This window comes from Rana temporaria, chromosome 3, assembly GCF_905171775.1.
Source record: "Rana temporaria chromosome 3, aRanTem1.1, whole genome shotgun sequence".
NCBI classification, from domain to species: Eukaryota; Metazoa; Chordata; class Amphibia; order Anura; family Ranidae; genus Rana; species Rana temporaria.
In genome coordinates, this window is record NC_053491.1 from 38073318 (window position 1) to 38088836 (window position 15519).

Sequence of the window (15519 nt, forward strand, 5' to 3'; positions counted from 1 at the left end):
AAGCACCGATCTCCCTGCATGACAGCCACTTCTCCGCCTCTCCCTTCCGCAGCTAAAAGTGCTTACAGCTGTCCCTCCCTCCTCAACGATCCTCCTGAGCTGTTCTTCTTCGTCTCCTCCTCCTCCTCCATTTTCTCCCAGCCTGTTGTCTCCTCCTTCTCCGGCTTGCTATGCCCTCCTCCCTCCTCCTCCTCCTCCTCCTCCACCGTTTTCTCCCAGTCTGTTGTCTCCTCCTCCTCCGGCCCGCTATGCCCTCCTCCTCCACCGTTTTCTCCCAGTCTGTTGTCTCCTCCTCCTCCGGCCCGCTATGCCCTCCTCCTCCTCCACCGTTTTCTCCCAGTCTGTTGTCTCCTCCTCCTCCGGCCCGCTATGCCGTCCTCCCTCCTCCTCCACCGTTTTCTCCCAGTCTGTTGTCTCCTCCTCCTCCGGCCCGCTATGCCCTCCTCCCTCCTCCGCCCTCCTCCACCCCCATGCAGCTAGCTTCACTCCTCTCCCGATGGAGAGCAGAGGAAGGGGCCAGTAAATGTCAAATGTGCAAAACCGTTCCACAGAGCTAAGTATAAACCCGTGTTTTTATTAAATCACAAAACCAGCAAAGCGCAATACAGGTCCCAGATTTTAATGTCCAATGGGAGAAATATCAATGCGATGCACTCCAGTCAGAAGGATGGTCAGGAAATATGAAAGGAGGAATCCTGCAGCTTCCATAAAAGATCCGGGATGATCCAAAGCAATTTAAAACGACAAGATAACAGGAGCGTGGGATCCTCATTCACATAACAATAATCATTTATTAAAAGAAAATCGCACACTTAAAGCGGTTCTCCACCCTAAAGTGGAGTCCTGCTGATCGGAACCCTCCCCCCTCCGGTGTCACATTTGACACCTTTCAGGGGGAGGGGGGTGCAGATACCTGTCTAAAGACAGGTATTTGCACCCACTTCCGGCCCGGCATTCACGGGCAAAAGACGGGCATTCCGTCACTTCCCGTCACTCCCCCCCCCCCCCCGTTGTGTGCTGGGAACACTCGGCTCCCAGCACACAGCGGGAGCCAATCGGCGGGTGCGGCGCGACTCGCGCATGCGCCGTAGGGAACCGGGCAGTGAAGCCGCAGCGCTTCACTTCCTGGTTCCCTCAGCGTGGATGGCGGGGGGAGCAGCAGAGAGACGAGCGATTGCTCATCCTCTGCTGCGATCGGCGCTGGACTCCAGGACAGGTAAGTGTCCTAATATTAAAAGTCAGCAGCGCAGTATTTGTAGCTGCTGGCTTTTAATATGTTTTTCCCATGGCACATCCGCTTTAAGCCTAGTACACACGGACAAATGTTGTGCGACATCAGCCGGTTCAGTAAAAAACAGCTGACATTCGGCCAAGCCGAATCGGGAGCCAATGGCGGAGAGTGCTGACCACAGCTCAGTGGGGCGAAGGGGTTGTTGGTATAGTGGCTTTGACCGGAGCTGCCAGTTTTTTTGCGGGTTGAACGAAAAACAACTAATAGTATGTGTAACGGAATGACTCGTGACACCCAGAGACTTTTGAAGGATGGGGGGTACTCCTGTGCCAGCGTCACTAATGACTCTTGGGTCTAGGGTCACCCTGTGCCCCTTTTGGGCATAGGGTGACTGATAACTGATAATTCATATTGCAGGATATCTTGAGATATTACAAGTGGTTATTCTGACCCCACCAGGTCAGTGGAGTGTTTTCATTCAATGTGAGGACACATGCTTTTGAGATGTTAATTGGGGCTGCTCCTAGACATTCCATTGTGAGATGCTAACTAAGTCGGAAAGGTCAGATGTCTCTTTTCAGGGGTAGGGAATTGGCATGTCAATTATGTTTAGTAAAGTAATGTGTTTTGTGTAACAGGTGAGGGGAACTTGTCAAGCTGTAGTAATTAACCCCTCTAATGCGGAGACGGGACGGGACGTCTAGGGGATGATTAGTAATTGGCCCATCTGAATGTGTACTGAAGCCCGATTGTGTGATCTTGGGGGTGGAGAGTTTCTTTGTCCCTGTGATTAACTTTCTCATGCTTGTACTGTATATAAGAGAGCTAAGATACCATTAAAGTTCGTTCATACATTTTGAAACCAGAGCTAGAGCTTGTGTCTCGGTTATTCTGGGAAATGGGATGGATCGTGTCTGCTGGATTGTCGGACTGTCGGATAAGCGGACGTGGGCGATGGAATGGGAATATCTTAAACGGTGGTGACCGTTACAGTATGTACTAGGCTTTACAGGTAAAATTCTTGGTAATCATTGGTGGATTTTGACCACTGTCCTAGCAGGTCCCTATGATGCCAGCCAGGGGATCTGGAGTTGTGCTTTTTTCTGTGTACAGCCTTGATTTGTCTCCACTTGTGGTGATCCTTACCACCTATGCTGTTAACTGCAAGCCTATGTTCACACTATTGCGATGCAGGAACCAGCGCAATTACAGTGCAGGCTCCCGCATTGCACCTTCCTTACATGCAGTTCACACTGCCCTATGTAAACCGCTGCAGCTATCAACACAAAATGAATGACCCCCCAGATCGGATCGCAGTGCGAACTGTGAATTTGGACAGGAATCGGATCACATGCAATCCGATTCCAGTGTGTGAAGGGGGGACGGGGGGGGGGCGATCTGCACCTTTTTCGTGCAAGTTCAGCCATACAACTATGGCTGAATTTGCATTGCACAGACCATCTCATTTGATTGCCACAGCAATGTGGTGCGAATCACATGCAGTGTCTGTGTTCGCAATAGTGTGAACCCAGGCTAAGTGTGCTATTGTTTTCTTTAAATTAATTATGTTTTGGAGAATCCGTGCTCCTGTTTTCTTGGTGTTTTTATTTTGTGGGTGGTGGGGAGGGGGATTTGCAACCTCTTTGCTCCTTTTTAAACAAAAACAAAAAAACATGCTAAAACTTATCTACAAATCTGACCCTTACTCAATCGGGTATAGCTAAATTGCAAATAAATCTGGTAGAGCCATGCCTGTTAAATAGGAGGCAGGTATGGCTTTACCAGATTTGCTTAGTTCTGCAATATGGGACACAGGCTCCTTAATCATGGGTTATTTGCAACTACCTTCAAGTAACACACGGGCCCCATCATTGCCCCCTGCTACTTCACCAGTCTCATCTGCAGATATCGCCCCAAATCATCCTCTCTGTTCCTCCCAAGACTTTCCGCTCTCTAGCTCCCTTGTCACCTCCTCCAATGCCTGCCTCCAGGACTTCTCTAGAGCCTCTCCTATCCTCTGGAACTGCCTGTCCCAGTATGTCCAGTCAGCACCTACCCTGTCCACTTTTAGGTGATCCCTGAAACATCATTTTTTTTTTTTTCAAGGAAGCCTACCCCGCCTCCACCTAAGAACTCTACCCAGGTCACCTCCATCGGATCATCCCCTGCAGCGATTACCTTTTGCACCACATTCCCCCTTCCTTTAGATTGTAAGCTCCACTGTATTGAAATTGTACTGCACTTAGTAAACTTTTGACGCTTTATAAATCCTGTATAATAATAATCATTGGTTTTAGTGAGAGGACTAGTGCCCCATTGTTGGTATCGGGAGAAATGGTGCCACATAATTTGTTGGAGGAAGGAATAGTGTCCCAAGGGCCAGATGAAGGCAGGCAAAGAGCGGCCACATCCAGCCCCTGGGCTGTAGTATGGAGTCCACTGTCCTAAAGTGATGGACCTTCTCACTTTGCCCTTTTAATGTTTTTGCTGCCAGGTCCATTTTTTTTCTTTTTTTTAAAGGGGTTGTAAAGGTTCATTTTTTATTTTCTAAATGGGTTCCTTTTTGATGTATTGTTGGTTCACTTACCTTTTCCTTCGATTTCCCTTCTAAATGTTTTTTTTCTTTGTCTGAATTTCTCACTTCCCGTTTCTCCTCAGTAAGCTTGCCCCCATCATCCGAGCCATTCTGGCTGGGGGTTAGTCAGCCAGAACAGCTTACTAAGGAGGTACAGGAAGTGAGAAATTCAGACAAAGAAAACAAAGAAAAAATACATTTTAGAAGGGAAATCGAAGGAAAAGGTGAGTGAACCGACAATGCACTAGCTTAAAGGAACCTGTCAAAACCAAACCTGTACAACCCCTTTAACACACGTGTTAAAGGGTCTTGATGTCCCCCCCTTCTTTCTTTGCCATTGCACTCACACAGATGCCTTGCCTGGCTCGTACCCAGGTTCAGGTAGTTCGGCGGATGTCCTGGTTTATTTTTCTCCCTTTGATGATACATATCCCCATGACCCCTTGGGCTACCGCTCCCACCTGACTACCTAATTGCCTCATGGGCCGGTGTGGCCGCTGGTGCCCTTTTGGGTGCTGGCTGCTGCTGTGGTCCTGAGGGTTATAAATGCATTTATCACTGTTTCTGTATGCATGCACAATGTGATTTGTTTGAAGTTTACTTTTGATTGTTTTGCGGCCCTGCAAGGTCGTTATCTTACCGCACGGAATCCTGTTGGACATGCCTGTCCTCTGTTTATGTGTTTTTCCCTTATTGTTTTAATAAATACTGATTACACAACAAAAATTGCACATTTTACATCTGAAGATTAGTTAAAACCCACAAACCTATATTTTATGAAAGCATTCCCATTCCTTCCTTCTGTCCTTCTCCAAAACATCAAATGGAAATTTCTCTCCGCTGTCTGGACATGTTGCCCACTGTAAGCGTTTACCTCTCAGCTGCTGCCTCCTCGGATTCCCTTTTGTGCATCCTGAAGGTGACGGCAGGAACCTCCTTGCTTTTTGCTGCACCTTTGGGTCAATCGGAGAAGTTCTTGGGTCTTATAATCTGGAGTATAGGATTCCTCCCTATACCCTTTTCACACTGAGGAGTTTTCAAAGCCTGAAAAGCTCATGAAAACTGCTTACCATAAAATCAATAGATGTTTTTTTACACTGGGGCAGTGCACTAGCAGGAGGTGAAAACTCCTGCAAGCAGCATCTTTTGGAGCATGTTTGGAGAGCTAAAAAAAAGCGCTCCTCTCCATTGAAATAAATGGAAAGCGCCTAAAAAGGCACTTCAAAAGTGCCCGGAAAAGCGCCACAGAAGCAATCAGTGTTTTACTGGCAGTTTAGAAGCGCCTCAGTGTGAAAGGGGTCTTGAAGCATACACTTGCAAGATCTTTTAGTGCTTCATGGGCTTTCCTTTATCATCTATTTTTCAGATTTGCACCATCACTATCACAGCCACCTAGACATCTGTTCACACTTTTCTTCTACCAGGTGGATTTTTAGGTCTTTTCCGATGCCGGTTTCATGTGAAGGTACCACACGCTGCTCTCTAAGACCCCTTTCACACTGAGGCCGCCCCTGCACTGAAGAGTCGCTCATTTTAATGGTGCTTTTGGCCTTAAGCCGGACGCTTTTAACCCCTGCTAGCGGCTGAAAAAGGGGTTAAAATTTTTGCGGCATGGGAGGCCGTTTTACAGGCGCTATTTCTAGCACTAAATCCCCTGAAAACTGCCTCAGTGTGAAAAGGGGTCTTAGTCTGTCAACCTTTTGGACCCATTTGTTATGTGAGCCTGTAGGCTTTGTTTTCGGTGTTGGCCCCTTCTCTATTGGACTGCTTTTGAACATCTCGTCATAAGCATTAATTGGCCTTTGTCCTGGACTTTGACTAATGCCGCGTACACATGACCATTTTTCATGTCATGGAAAAAACGGAGTTTTTTTTTCTCGACATGATTCCTCTCATATGCCTTGCATATACACGAACGTGATAAAAAATGCTTGAGCAAAGCGTGGTGACTTACAACACGTACGACGGCACTATAAAGGGGAAGTTTCATTCGAATGGCGCCACCCTTTGGGCTGATTATGCTAATTTCCGGAAAAAATTAAAAACAAGCTGCGCTTTTAAAGTAAAATAAATATAAACGTTATATGTGTATATATATAGAAACATGTGAATAAAAAACGTGAATGTAAAAATAATGATCAGACACAATAATTATACGGAGAATGAAAAATCCATAAAGATGTGATGAACCAATTAAAGTAGAACCATAGAAGTCAAGTAAAATAGGTGAATGAAATCCCATATAATCCAAAGAAATATTTCAAGCTTCAATCTCCAAGTGATGAAGGAAATTACAGCAACCCGAAATGTGATGATAGAGAGACACCTCCACCTTAATGACACACTGCCTCTTACCAGCTGGAATTGATCTCTTTTTACAGGAGATCAAAAATCGCATGTAAGCTAGTTAGATCTCCACCATGGAAAGCGTCAATGTGTTACAGCCTCATTCAATGTATGTTGCAGGTTGCGCCATAAAAAGAGAAAAGGAGCTTGCATAGCATGAAATCCAATGTAAATTTATTAAAAGATCTAAAATGCGCACTTACAATGAATCAAATGCTGTGTGCATGTAAATGATCGAGCCGGCCGGCTCCTCGATCCGCCTGCCCGTGTCTTCCGGGTACAGCTGTGCGCGGTGACGTCAGAACGTTGCTTACCCAACGTTTCGTCACAAAAATGGACGTGGTTACGGTAAGCTAATTTCCCGTCTCATAACTTCTGAGCATGCGCGTTTCCCCCCCCCCCGTTGTTAAAGCGTACATATGATCAAAAAATAGAGCATGTTCTAAATTTTTAATGCCCATTTTTCTCGACCAGAAAAATGCTCTGGAGCCTACACACGACCGTTTTTAACGATCAATTAAAAAAAATTCATTTTTCTCGTCATGAAAAACGGTCGTGTGTACGCGGCATAAGGGGAAAAAAATTGGACTTTGTTGTAAATACTGTTTCTTGGATAAAGTACAGGACACAGGTGATCCAAACAGTTGCTTGTTGCCCATATATCATATCATATAATTTATTTTAGCTGCTTCTATGCACAGATGTCCTTGAGCATTCATATGTTTCAAGCAAAGGCAGCACTGGTGTCTACAGATAAATTCCGCATGTTGATTGGCTTATTTTAGTATTTGATTGTATTGCCTGACACATCCATGTGTTCTAATTTTTTAAAAGTGATACTCTTCTGATAATGCAATCCATTCAGTGTTAATAGTAAGGCATTTTTGTCAGTGCTTTTATTTTTTTTATTGTCTATTTGCTTTTCCCTTGTCAGAAAATTCCATGGCTACGAGACCCTTAAGGAGTACTATGAAGCGGAAAGTTGTGTTCGTTATTTACAGAATGTAAGTGTTTTCTTTTTTGTTATAGCACACGGCGCCAATAATTAGAGTTCACCTCTTGGGTAGTAGTGTAGAGTGAAGACATTTGTGTTAAAGGTCTCTCATAAATGCCATTGTGAAATGGGTTTTTATGACATGATGATGGAGGGTTGATTTGAGGACTTCGAAAATTAATTTTTGAGGGGATGTCTGTGATCTGAATCTCCCTGCTGGCTTCTTATATCGGATGAGTGGGGGTGGGGGGTCTCACTTTTACTGCAGTGTTTTCTGTAGTGTAAGGATCCATGCACACTGGGCTTAAAAAAATGCTCCTTTTACAGGAACTTTGTTTTGCCTGTAGGACAAGGCACCACTGCATCACAAACCAAAAACACAATTGTATTTGTTTTTTAATACTCAGCGCAAACCCTTCAATCCATTTCCTGTCTCAACGCTTTATTTTGTTGAGAAATCACTTTGAACACCCCCCCCCCCCCCCCAGCATTTCTGGCCATAGCCATCTTGAGTAAGGGCAAATGATTCATGTAACATTTACTTCCCGGAATCCGTTTGCCCTTGGCTCAAGCATACTGGCAGGAGGGTGTGCTTAGTAGAGAATAACCCTCCTGAAGACTCCTGGGATGCATCGCATAATTTACCCAGGTAAGAAACCAGGAAGTAACAGAATAAAAAAAAAAAAAAAGATTTAGAACAAGTAATTAGGCAAAATGTATCATATATCTTTAATGTAGTCTAGTAAAGTTAGTCTGTAAACTAAGGTCCGTTTTGTTAGGTTGTTAGAGCATTTAGTTAGTTTATAATCTAGGTGTTGGGGACACCAACGTGTATAGTGAGCGGTCAAGTGACCAGGGTTTATTTTTTGTTGTTTTCTGTTATATTTTTCTTTGTATCTAGTTGAAATAAAACCACACCCTTTTTGTTTTTCCACCTACCTCTGCTGTGCTTAATCTTTGTGTGGTGAACCCATCCAGGGGGTCACAAACATCCGCTGACGAGTTAACCCCCTCACAATATATATATTTGTATAAAATAATATATACAGCAGAGCAGTGGACAGCGTCAATAGTTAGTGTTTTTTTTTTTTTTATTATTTTTGACATATTCTTTAAAGCTGAACAACACCCAAATATTTAACTTCCGCTGTCCGGATTCCTCCCCCTCCAGTGTCACGTTTGGCACTTTTCAGGGGGGAGCAGATACCTGTCTAATACAGGAGTTTACTCCCACTGCCGGCGATCTACGCCATGTCCCGCCCCTCCTCTGCCCTCCCCCTTGCTGTCTTCTGGGACCTGTGTGTCTCCCACAGGGACCACACAGAACTTGCAGTGCGACTCGTGCATGCGCAGTAGGGAACCTGGCTGTGAAGCCACAAGGCTCCACTTCCTAATTCCCTTACCAGCAATGCCAGCGCCTCCACCCAGTGCTGAGGGGACAGATCGGCTTTGGGTGAAGACATCGTGAGATCCCTGGACAGGTAAATGTCCTTCTTTTTAAAAGTCAGCAGCTACAGTATTTGTAGCTGCTGACTTTTTTGAAAAAAAATATTTAAGGAAGAACTTTTTTTGTGTACTTTTTACCCCTTCATGGGGCTGTGCTGAAATATCAAGAGTCTAAACAGACCCCTGATGTCTCACTTTTTGAGACAGACCGAAACTGGGGACAGATTCCCTAGTCCCTTTCTCTGCAGCCTGCAGTAAATATAGTTTACTATGCTTCCGTTACAAAAAATTGTATAATATCATACAATCCCATATACCCAATTCTTCTTCTTTTTTTGAAAACTTAAAAAAAAAAAAGTTTATTGAAAATCCAGTGCAATACAGCTTAAAGTGGAGGTTCCCCCTAAAAAAAAAAAATTCTAACAATACATTGAGAAGACTGATTACACTGCGGGTATGCAGTTTTTTTTTTTTTTTTTCCGTACATACCTCGTTATCGGCGTTTCATCCCTCGGCTTCCGGGTATGAGTCTTGCTGGACTGGGCATTCCTAGTTGATTGACGTTCCTCCGACCGGCGCATATTGCGCGTCACGACTTTCCGACAGAAGCCGAACGTCATTGCGCAGGCGCCGTATAGAGTCGGCTCTATACGGCGCCTGCGCAGCGACGTTCGGCTTCTTTCGGAAAGTCGTGACGTCAAGTATGCATCGGTCGGAGGAACGTCGATCAACTAGCAACGCCCAGACCCAAAAGAATCGTACCCGGAAGCCGAGGGATGAAACGGCGATAACGAGGTATGTACGGAAAAAAAAAAAACAGCATACCCGCAGTTTAATCAGTCTTTTCAATGTATTGTTAGAATTTTTTTTTAGGGGGAACCTCCACTTTAATGCCACCATTTCACTCTGGGGCACATTACAATATTGACAATACAGTACAACTGGGCATCTATAATATTGTCAACATTTGTTTTCTTTTTCTAACAAATAACACTATAACGTCCTCTGTGTTCATAGAGTAACCGAGTGTTCAACCAAAAGAGGTAAATCAGTGGGGTTCAGAACAAAAGATCGCCGGTCCAGGCGCCCCATTTGGGTGCACCATATGCCTGGAGCCGACCATATACCCAATTCTACACCCACAGTTGCTCCAGAGGAAGGCGAAAAACCCCAGCAGAGCATGATGCAATTTGCTGCAGCAGGGGAAAAAATTCCTTCCTGATCCCCCGAGAGGATATTGGATTTACCCCGGATCAACTTTACCTACAAATCTTAGTACTTAGTTATATTATGTACATTTAGGAAAGAATCCAGGCCTTTCTTAAAAAAAATCTACTGAGCTGGCCAGAACTACCTCTGGAGGGAGTCTATTTCACATGTTCACAGCTCTTACTGTGAAGAAACCTTTCCGTATTTGGAGGTGAAATCTCTTTTCCTCTAGATGTGAAGAGTGCCCCCTTGTCCTCAGTGTTGACCGTAAAGTGATTAACTCAACACCAAGTTCACTATATGGACCCCTTATATATTTGTACATGTTGATCATATCCCCCCTTAATCTCCTCTTCGTTAAGAATGAAGACAAGAGCGATTGGTACAGAAAAGCAAAGACAATTCATGAAATATTTACCAGCCCCTTCCCCGCTCTTGAGAGGAGGGAAGCTGGCAGCACTGCGAGGGGAAGGGGGGGGGGACAGAAAGCAGAGGGAATTTGCATCACTTGGGGTGTGCCCTGGCACACACCTATGTATTTGCTAATGCTAGCAGCCTAAGGATTACAAATAAACAATGTTGATTGGAAGACCATGCACATTAGGACATTTGGAGGCATATTTTAAGCAGAAGATTATTTTGGTTGTGTCTTTGGGAGGAGCTAAACGCTCCTAAGCTCCTGTACAAAAATGCCCTAAAGTCCATCTATGGAGAATCCAGTAGTGAAAGTTGGACTTGTAATTCTTGTAGCAGGTGGGTGTTGAGTTATTACTTTACTGCTGGGACATAAAAGAACATTATGTGTAAATGTGGTGTGCCCACAGAAGCATTTAGTATTGGGAACCTTCAGTCCAACACAGTATCCCGGATGCAACCGATCTGTCTGTAGAGGCAAATTATAATATTCTTTTTATATAATATGTTTTTCTAAAGACACATGGGTAGAGCTCTATAAAACATAACGATTCCGTATTAGAAGTTCTTGTTTGCCGTTATTACAGGAAGTTTCTCAGACGCACTGTGAACATGCTGTGTCCAGTATGTGGGTTGCTGACACTTCAGTGATTTTGTGCATTTGTTAATTCTCATGAAAATTTATACTTTTTCAGACAAGTTAAAGGGTGACTATAGAAGAAACTATAGAGCGGTAACACTCAGTAAATGTAACATGTAATTAGCCACATGGTTCACTTTCTAATATTGCTTTGAAGACAGGTGTCGTTTTAATATTATTATTCCTATGCTGATCAACAGTATATTTCTCCTTCTAGATTCACATTCCTCTCATGTTGGTGAACTCGGTGGATGACCCACTAGTCCATGACAGTTTGCTGTCCATTCCTAAGGCTTTGGCCGGTAAGTTTCTCTTATATCTGTTAATCAGGTATGTTGCTTCGTACCCAAGTAGCCATTGCTCCAAATATAGAAAGTGACTTGTTAAAGTGGAGGTTCACCCAAAAAATTTATTTTTAACATTACATTCAGCCGAGTTGTCCTAATGACAATCGGCTGTTTTTTTTTTTTTTCTTTTATCCCCGTACATACCGTATTTTCACCGCCGCATCCGGGTATGTCTTCTGCGGGACTGGGCGTTCCTAATTGATTGACAGGCTTCCGACCGTCGCATACTGCACGTCACGAGTTGCCGAAAGAAGCAGAACGTCGGTGCGCAGGCGCCGTATAGAGCCGCACCGACGTTCGGCTTCTTTCGGCAACTCGTGATGCGCAGTATGCGACGGTCGGAAGCCCGTCAATCAATTAGGAACGCCCAGTCCCGCAGAAGACATACTCGGAAGCGGCGGTGAAAATACGGTATGTACGGGGATAAAATAAAAAAAAACAGCCCATTGTCATTAGGACAACTCGGCTGAATGTAATGTTAAAAAAATTTTTTTGGGTGAACCCCCACTTTAATCGCTTCTGCTTTCACCCTCTTTCTGCCCAGGCCAATTTTCAGCGCTGCCTTAATTTGAATGACAATTGCACGGTCAACACTGTACCAAAATATTTATTTTCATCATTGTTTTGAGACAGAGCTTTCATTTGGTGGTATTTATCGCCACTGGGCCTCTTCTTTTTTGTTTAGCAAAAAAAAGACCAAAATATTTTGAAAAAAAAAATTTTTTCTTTAGTTTCTGTTCTAACATTTTGTAAATAAATGTGCAAGTCATTTTTCTTCACTGTTGTGTGCTGGTGAGGCTGCACTGATGGGCACTGGTGAGGCGGCGCTGATGATCAGTGCCCTTATCCGGTGTAAATGTGCCTTTTCAGCCTTGCTGGTTATTGGCTCTCCTTTCCTCACACAGTGCGTGAGGTAAAGAATGCAGATAACCGGCAAGTCTGTTTACATGTGATCAGCTGTGATTAGACACGGCTGATCACCAGGTAACGGGCTGCTGTGATTGGTCTTTTCCTGGATCTGTGATTAGCTCTGCCTGAAGAACGCAGTGGTCACAGAGCACGCCCCAGGGGCACGTGCGAGGCATGTTCTAGGAGGATGTCTGTGGACGCCTTCCCAAAACAAGAGAGCTATGCTGTAGAGTTCTTATGTCTATGGTGCCTGAGGTGGTCAGGAAGAACTCTTGCTGATCAAAAAACAGGTTAGTATTTTTAAAAATGAAATTTTATAAATGTAACTAGCAGAGCTGGAATTTGTAAAGTCTAACACAAGGATTGCACCGCTCCAGGTAACCCAAGATATATTTTGCTGCTGTAGTAAAAGCCGGGTGCCGCCTACGTTTGCGACCAGGATGCAGAGCAAAGAAGAAGGTTGCTACACTTCCAGCATATAAAAAGTTGCCTTATTGGAAATTCATTGAAATAGAGGATATGACATGTATATGCAGATCGTCAGAAATACAGCACATGTGCTTCACACACCTGTGCTTAATCATTGCTGGATGCAATGATTAAGCACAGGTATGCGAAACGCATTTGCTGAATTTCTGATGAGCTTGCATGTACATGTCATGTCCTCGTTTTTAATGGATTTCCAATAAAGCTACTTTTTAATATGCTGGAAGTGCCACCACCTTCTTCTTGGAGCTGTAATGTAACTTGGGCCAGGCAGAAGCAGGAGAGGCTCCCAACTATGTGCTTGGGCAGAAGGTGTTTATGCTTCTGCATTGCCCCAGTCTCTTCTGCTGTACCGAAGTGATCAGCTGTCGCAGCAACGGGGTGGGGGCCCCTTTTTACACTGAAAGGGCTGCACTGGACTCCAGTGTAGTGGAGCAGAGGTGGTATGCCTAGCCCTATGTGGATAAGCACTGTATACTTATTTTAGGGCCCTTCAGGGGTAAATCCAGACAACAGGCAGAGCTCTGCTGATGAAAGCAGATGCCTTATGTTGACTTATCTACAGCTTTACAATTTCTTTGATTAGGTGTTGGTTAATACAGAGGTTTTGTGTTATGAAGTGTAATGCCTCTTTCACACGGCTGGTTTGTTGCAACCGCCGGATTCCTGCAGGTTCTCGCTGCTGAAATAACTGGTTTTGCAATTGGCATGTAGCCACACACATTGCATTTACCTGCGGTTCGCGCTAACTGCATCCAGGCTCCCTTCTGTTCCAAACCACTGTGTGCGACTACATGTGATCGACTACATGTGATCAGCAGCTGCTACTATCAGCCCATTTATCTAGTGGGCTGACATCGGCCGCTGCTGATCATATAACCTGGTCATTCCAGCAGCAAGAATTTGCGGCTTTGTGTCACAGGAATCCGGCGGCTGCAACAAACCGGCCTTGCGAAAGGGCCTAATTGTGTATCTTTTTACTAAATGTGTTTTCTCTGTTTAATTTTCAGCAAAAAAAGAAAACGTGGTGGTGGTTTTGCCGCTTCATGGTGGACACCTGGGCTTCTTTGAGGGTGCTGTACTCTTCCCAGAACCCCTAACCTGGATGGATAAACTTTTGGTACAGTACGCCAATGCCATCTGCCACTGGGAGAAAACCAAACCACATTGCTCTGATGCTGAGCTAGTAGAAACGGATCAAAAGTAGACTAAAAGCACTTATGTCACCTTCCCAAAGACTTGCCTAAAGGATCGCCCTTTTTAAACATGTATAGTACTTTACTAACAATTAGTCGATTTTTTGTTTTTGTTTGTGATACTGTGCATCACAATATGGCTCTACCCAAGTTATCTTTGCAGTAAAGCAATCGGGGAAGAGGCCAAGACTCCACTGTGAGCCTTCAGAGTTCCTGTATTCTCTTTATGATTGGTTACTGCATTGCTTTATGTATTTGCTGGTTTCAACAGCAAGGCCATTATGTTTCCAGCTATACTGTCAAATATCTGGGAAAAACCTAGATATGTTACATATGTGTTCGAGTGAGACCTTCAGTGGTGATTGTTCATTCCACTTGGAGATCAGAGAAGAAAAATTCACACCTATGTAATACCAGATGGAATCATTTCATTTTGGTATTTGTCAATCTGGGATTTCATGTGTAGCATAGTTATTTCTGCAGGTGCAAATAATTGTGGGATTGTTTTGTTGTAGAATAAACTCCTAGCTGGTTCAGAATTTTTTTTGGCCTTGCTGGTTAAAGGAAACTTAAAATGTTATCCACTTTAAACAAAATATTAATCTTCGCCTAAAGGGACTTAATCATTCATGACACTCTTATAAAAAGCCTGTTGTATGTGAAGTCTTTCCCGTACTCCTGAAATAGTTCTAGGGCACCGACTTTGCTTCTATCAGAGCTTTCTCGCATGGGTGTCATGTAGGGCTGCAACTAACGATTATTTTCATAATCGATTAGTTGGCCGATTATTGTTTCGATTAATCGGATAATGGCCTTAAAAAAAAAAAAAAATTAGCATTTTAAATTTTTTGGGGGCCAATTTGTTGTTGGGCAGATTGCAAAACACAAATTGCCGTAAAAACACATTACATGTTTTTCTGCAGCTTCTCCATTAAAGTATATTGAACCAATAAAAAAAAATAGCACCGTTTTGTGTTAAAAAGTCCTTGCTCTTTCCAAATACGCAGCAGCTGAAAAAAAATCATGGATGTGAACGTGTCCTATAGGAAAACATGTAAATGAACTGTAGTGTGTTTCTGCAAAAAGCACCAAAAAAAAACAGGCCTGAGATGTTTAGTAACATAATGGGGTTAAAAAAACTAAAATAAGTACAAAAAGAGCAAATAATCGCTACTGTAAGGGGTTCATTTTTTTACTGTGGGACAGTGAAAGTAATATTTACAGTAGTGATTTGCTTTTTTGTACTATAAAGGGCAAATTTTTGTTTTTTTAACCCCATTATGTTACTGGCCGATTATTCGATTATGAAAATTGTAATCGATTCGTTGTTTCGGCCCTAGTGTCATGTTTGAGGTTTCTGGTTAAGACCATTCTGAATAGTAACCAGAAGTCTTCAGTCTTATAAACAATGGCAAAACTTTTATGATATTATGTAGCTTTTCATCCAGATACAGTTGTGTTCACATTTTTCCATAGAATGTGAATAGAGAGTTGCTTATGTCCCCTTAGCTCAAGTGAAATTTGAGATTTCTGCTAAAGGTCCCCATAGGCAGCTTGAATTTTGGCAAAATCTGAAGAAATTTGAAGGCCAAGTTCACATTTTATGTTACACTCCTATTTACAGTGTAACATGTTCAGTTTGCACCCTCGATTTACACCTCCACGGGACAAAGTGTGAGGAATCCTTTCTCATCTGCTGTGTCTGCCCACACAGCCGCTCCATTCA

General features: G+C 43.6%; 1 protein-coding gene across 1 annotated transcript in view; it reads left to right on the top strand.

Moving 5' to 3' along the window:
- ABHD2 (abhydrolase domain containing 2, acylglycerol lipase) overlaps positions 1-14600 on the top strand; it is a 118536-nt gene extending 103936 nt beyond the window's left edge. The window contains exons 9-11 of the mRNA XM_040342407.1: positions 7087-7156; positions 11073-11157; positions 13608-14600. Of these exons, the coding sequence (XP_040198341.1) occupies positions 7087-7156; positions 11073-11157; positions 13608-13804 (352 nt within the window). The 3' untranslated portion in view covers positions 13805-14600. The remainder of the gene's footprint in view (positions 1-7086; positions 7157-11072; positions 11158-13607) is intronic.
- Positions 14601-15519: the final 919 nt, after the last annotated feature.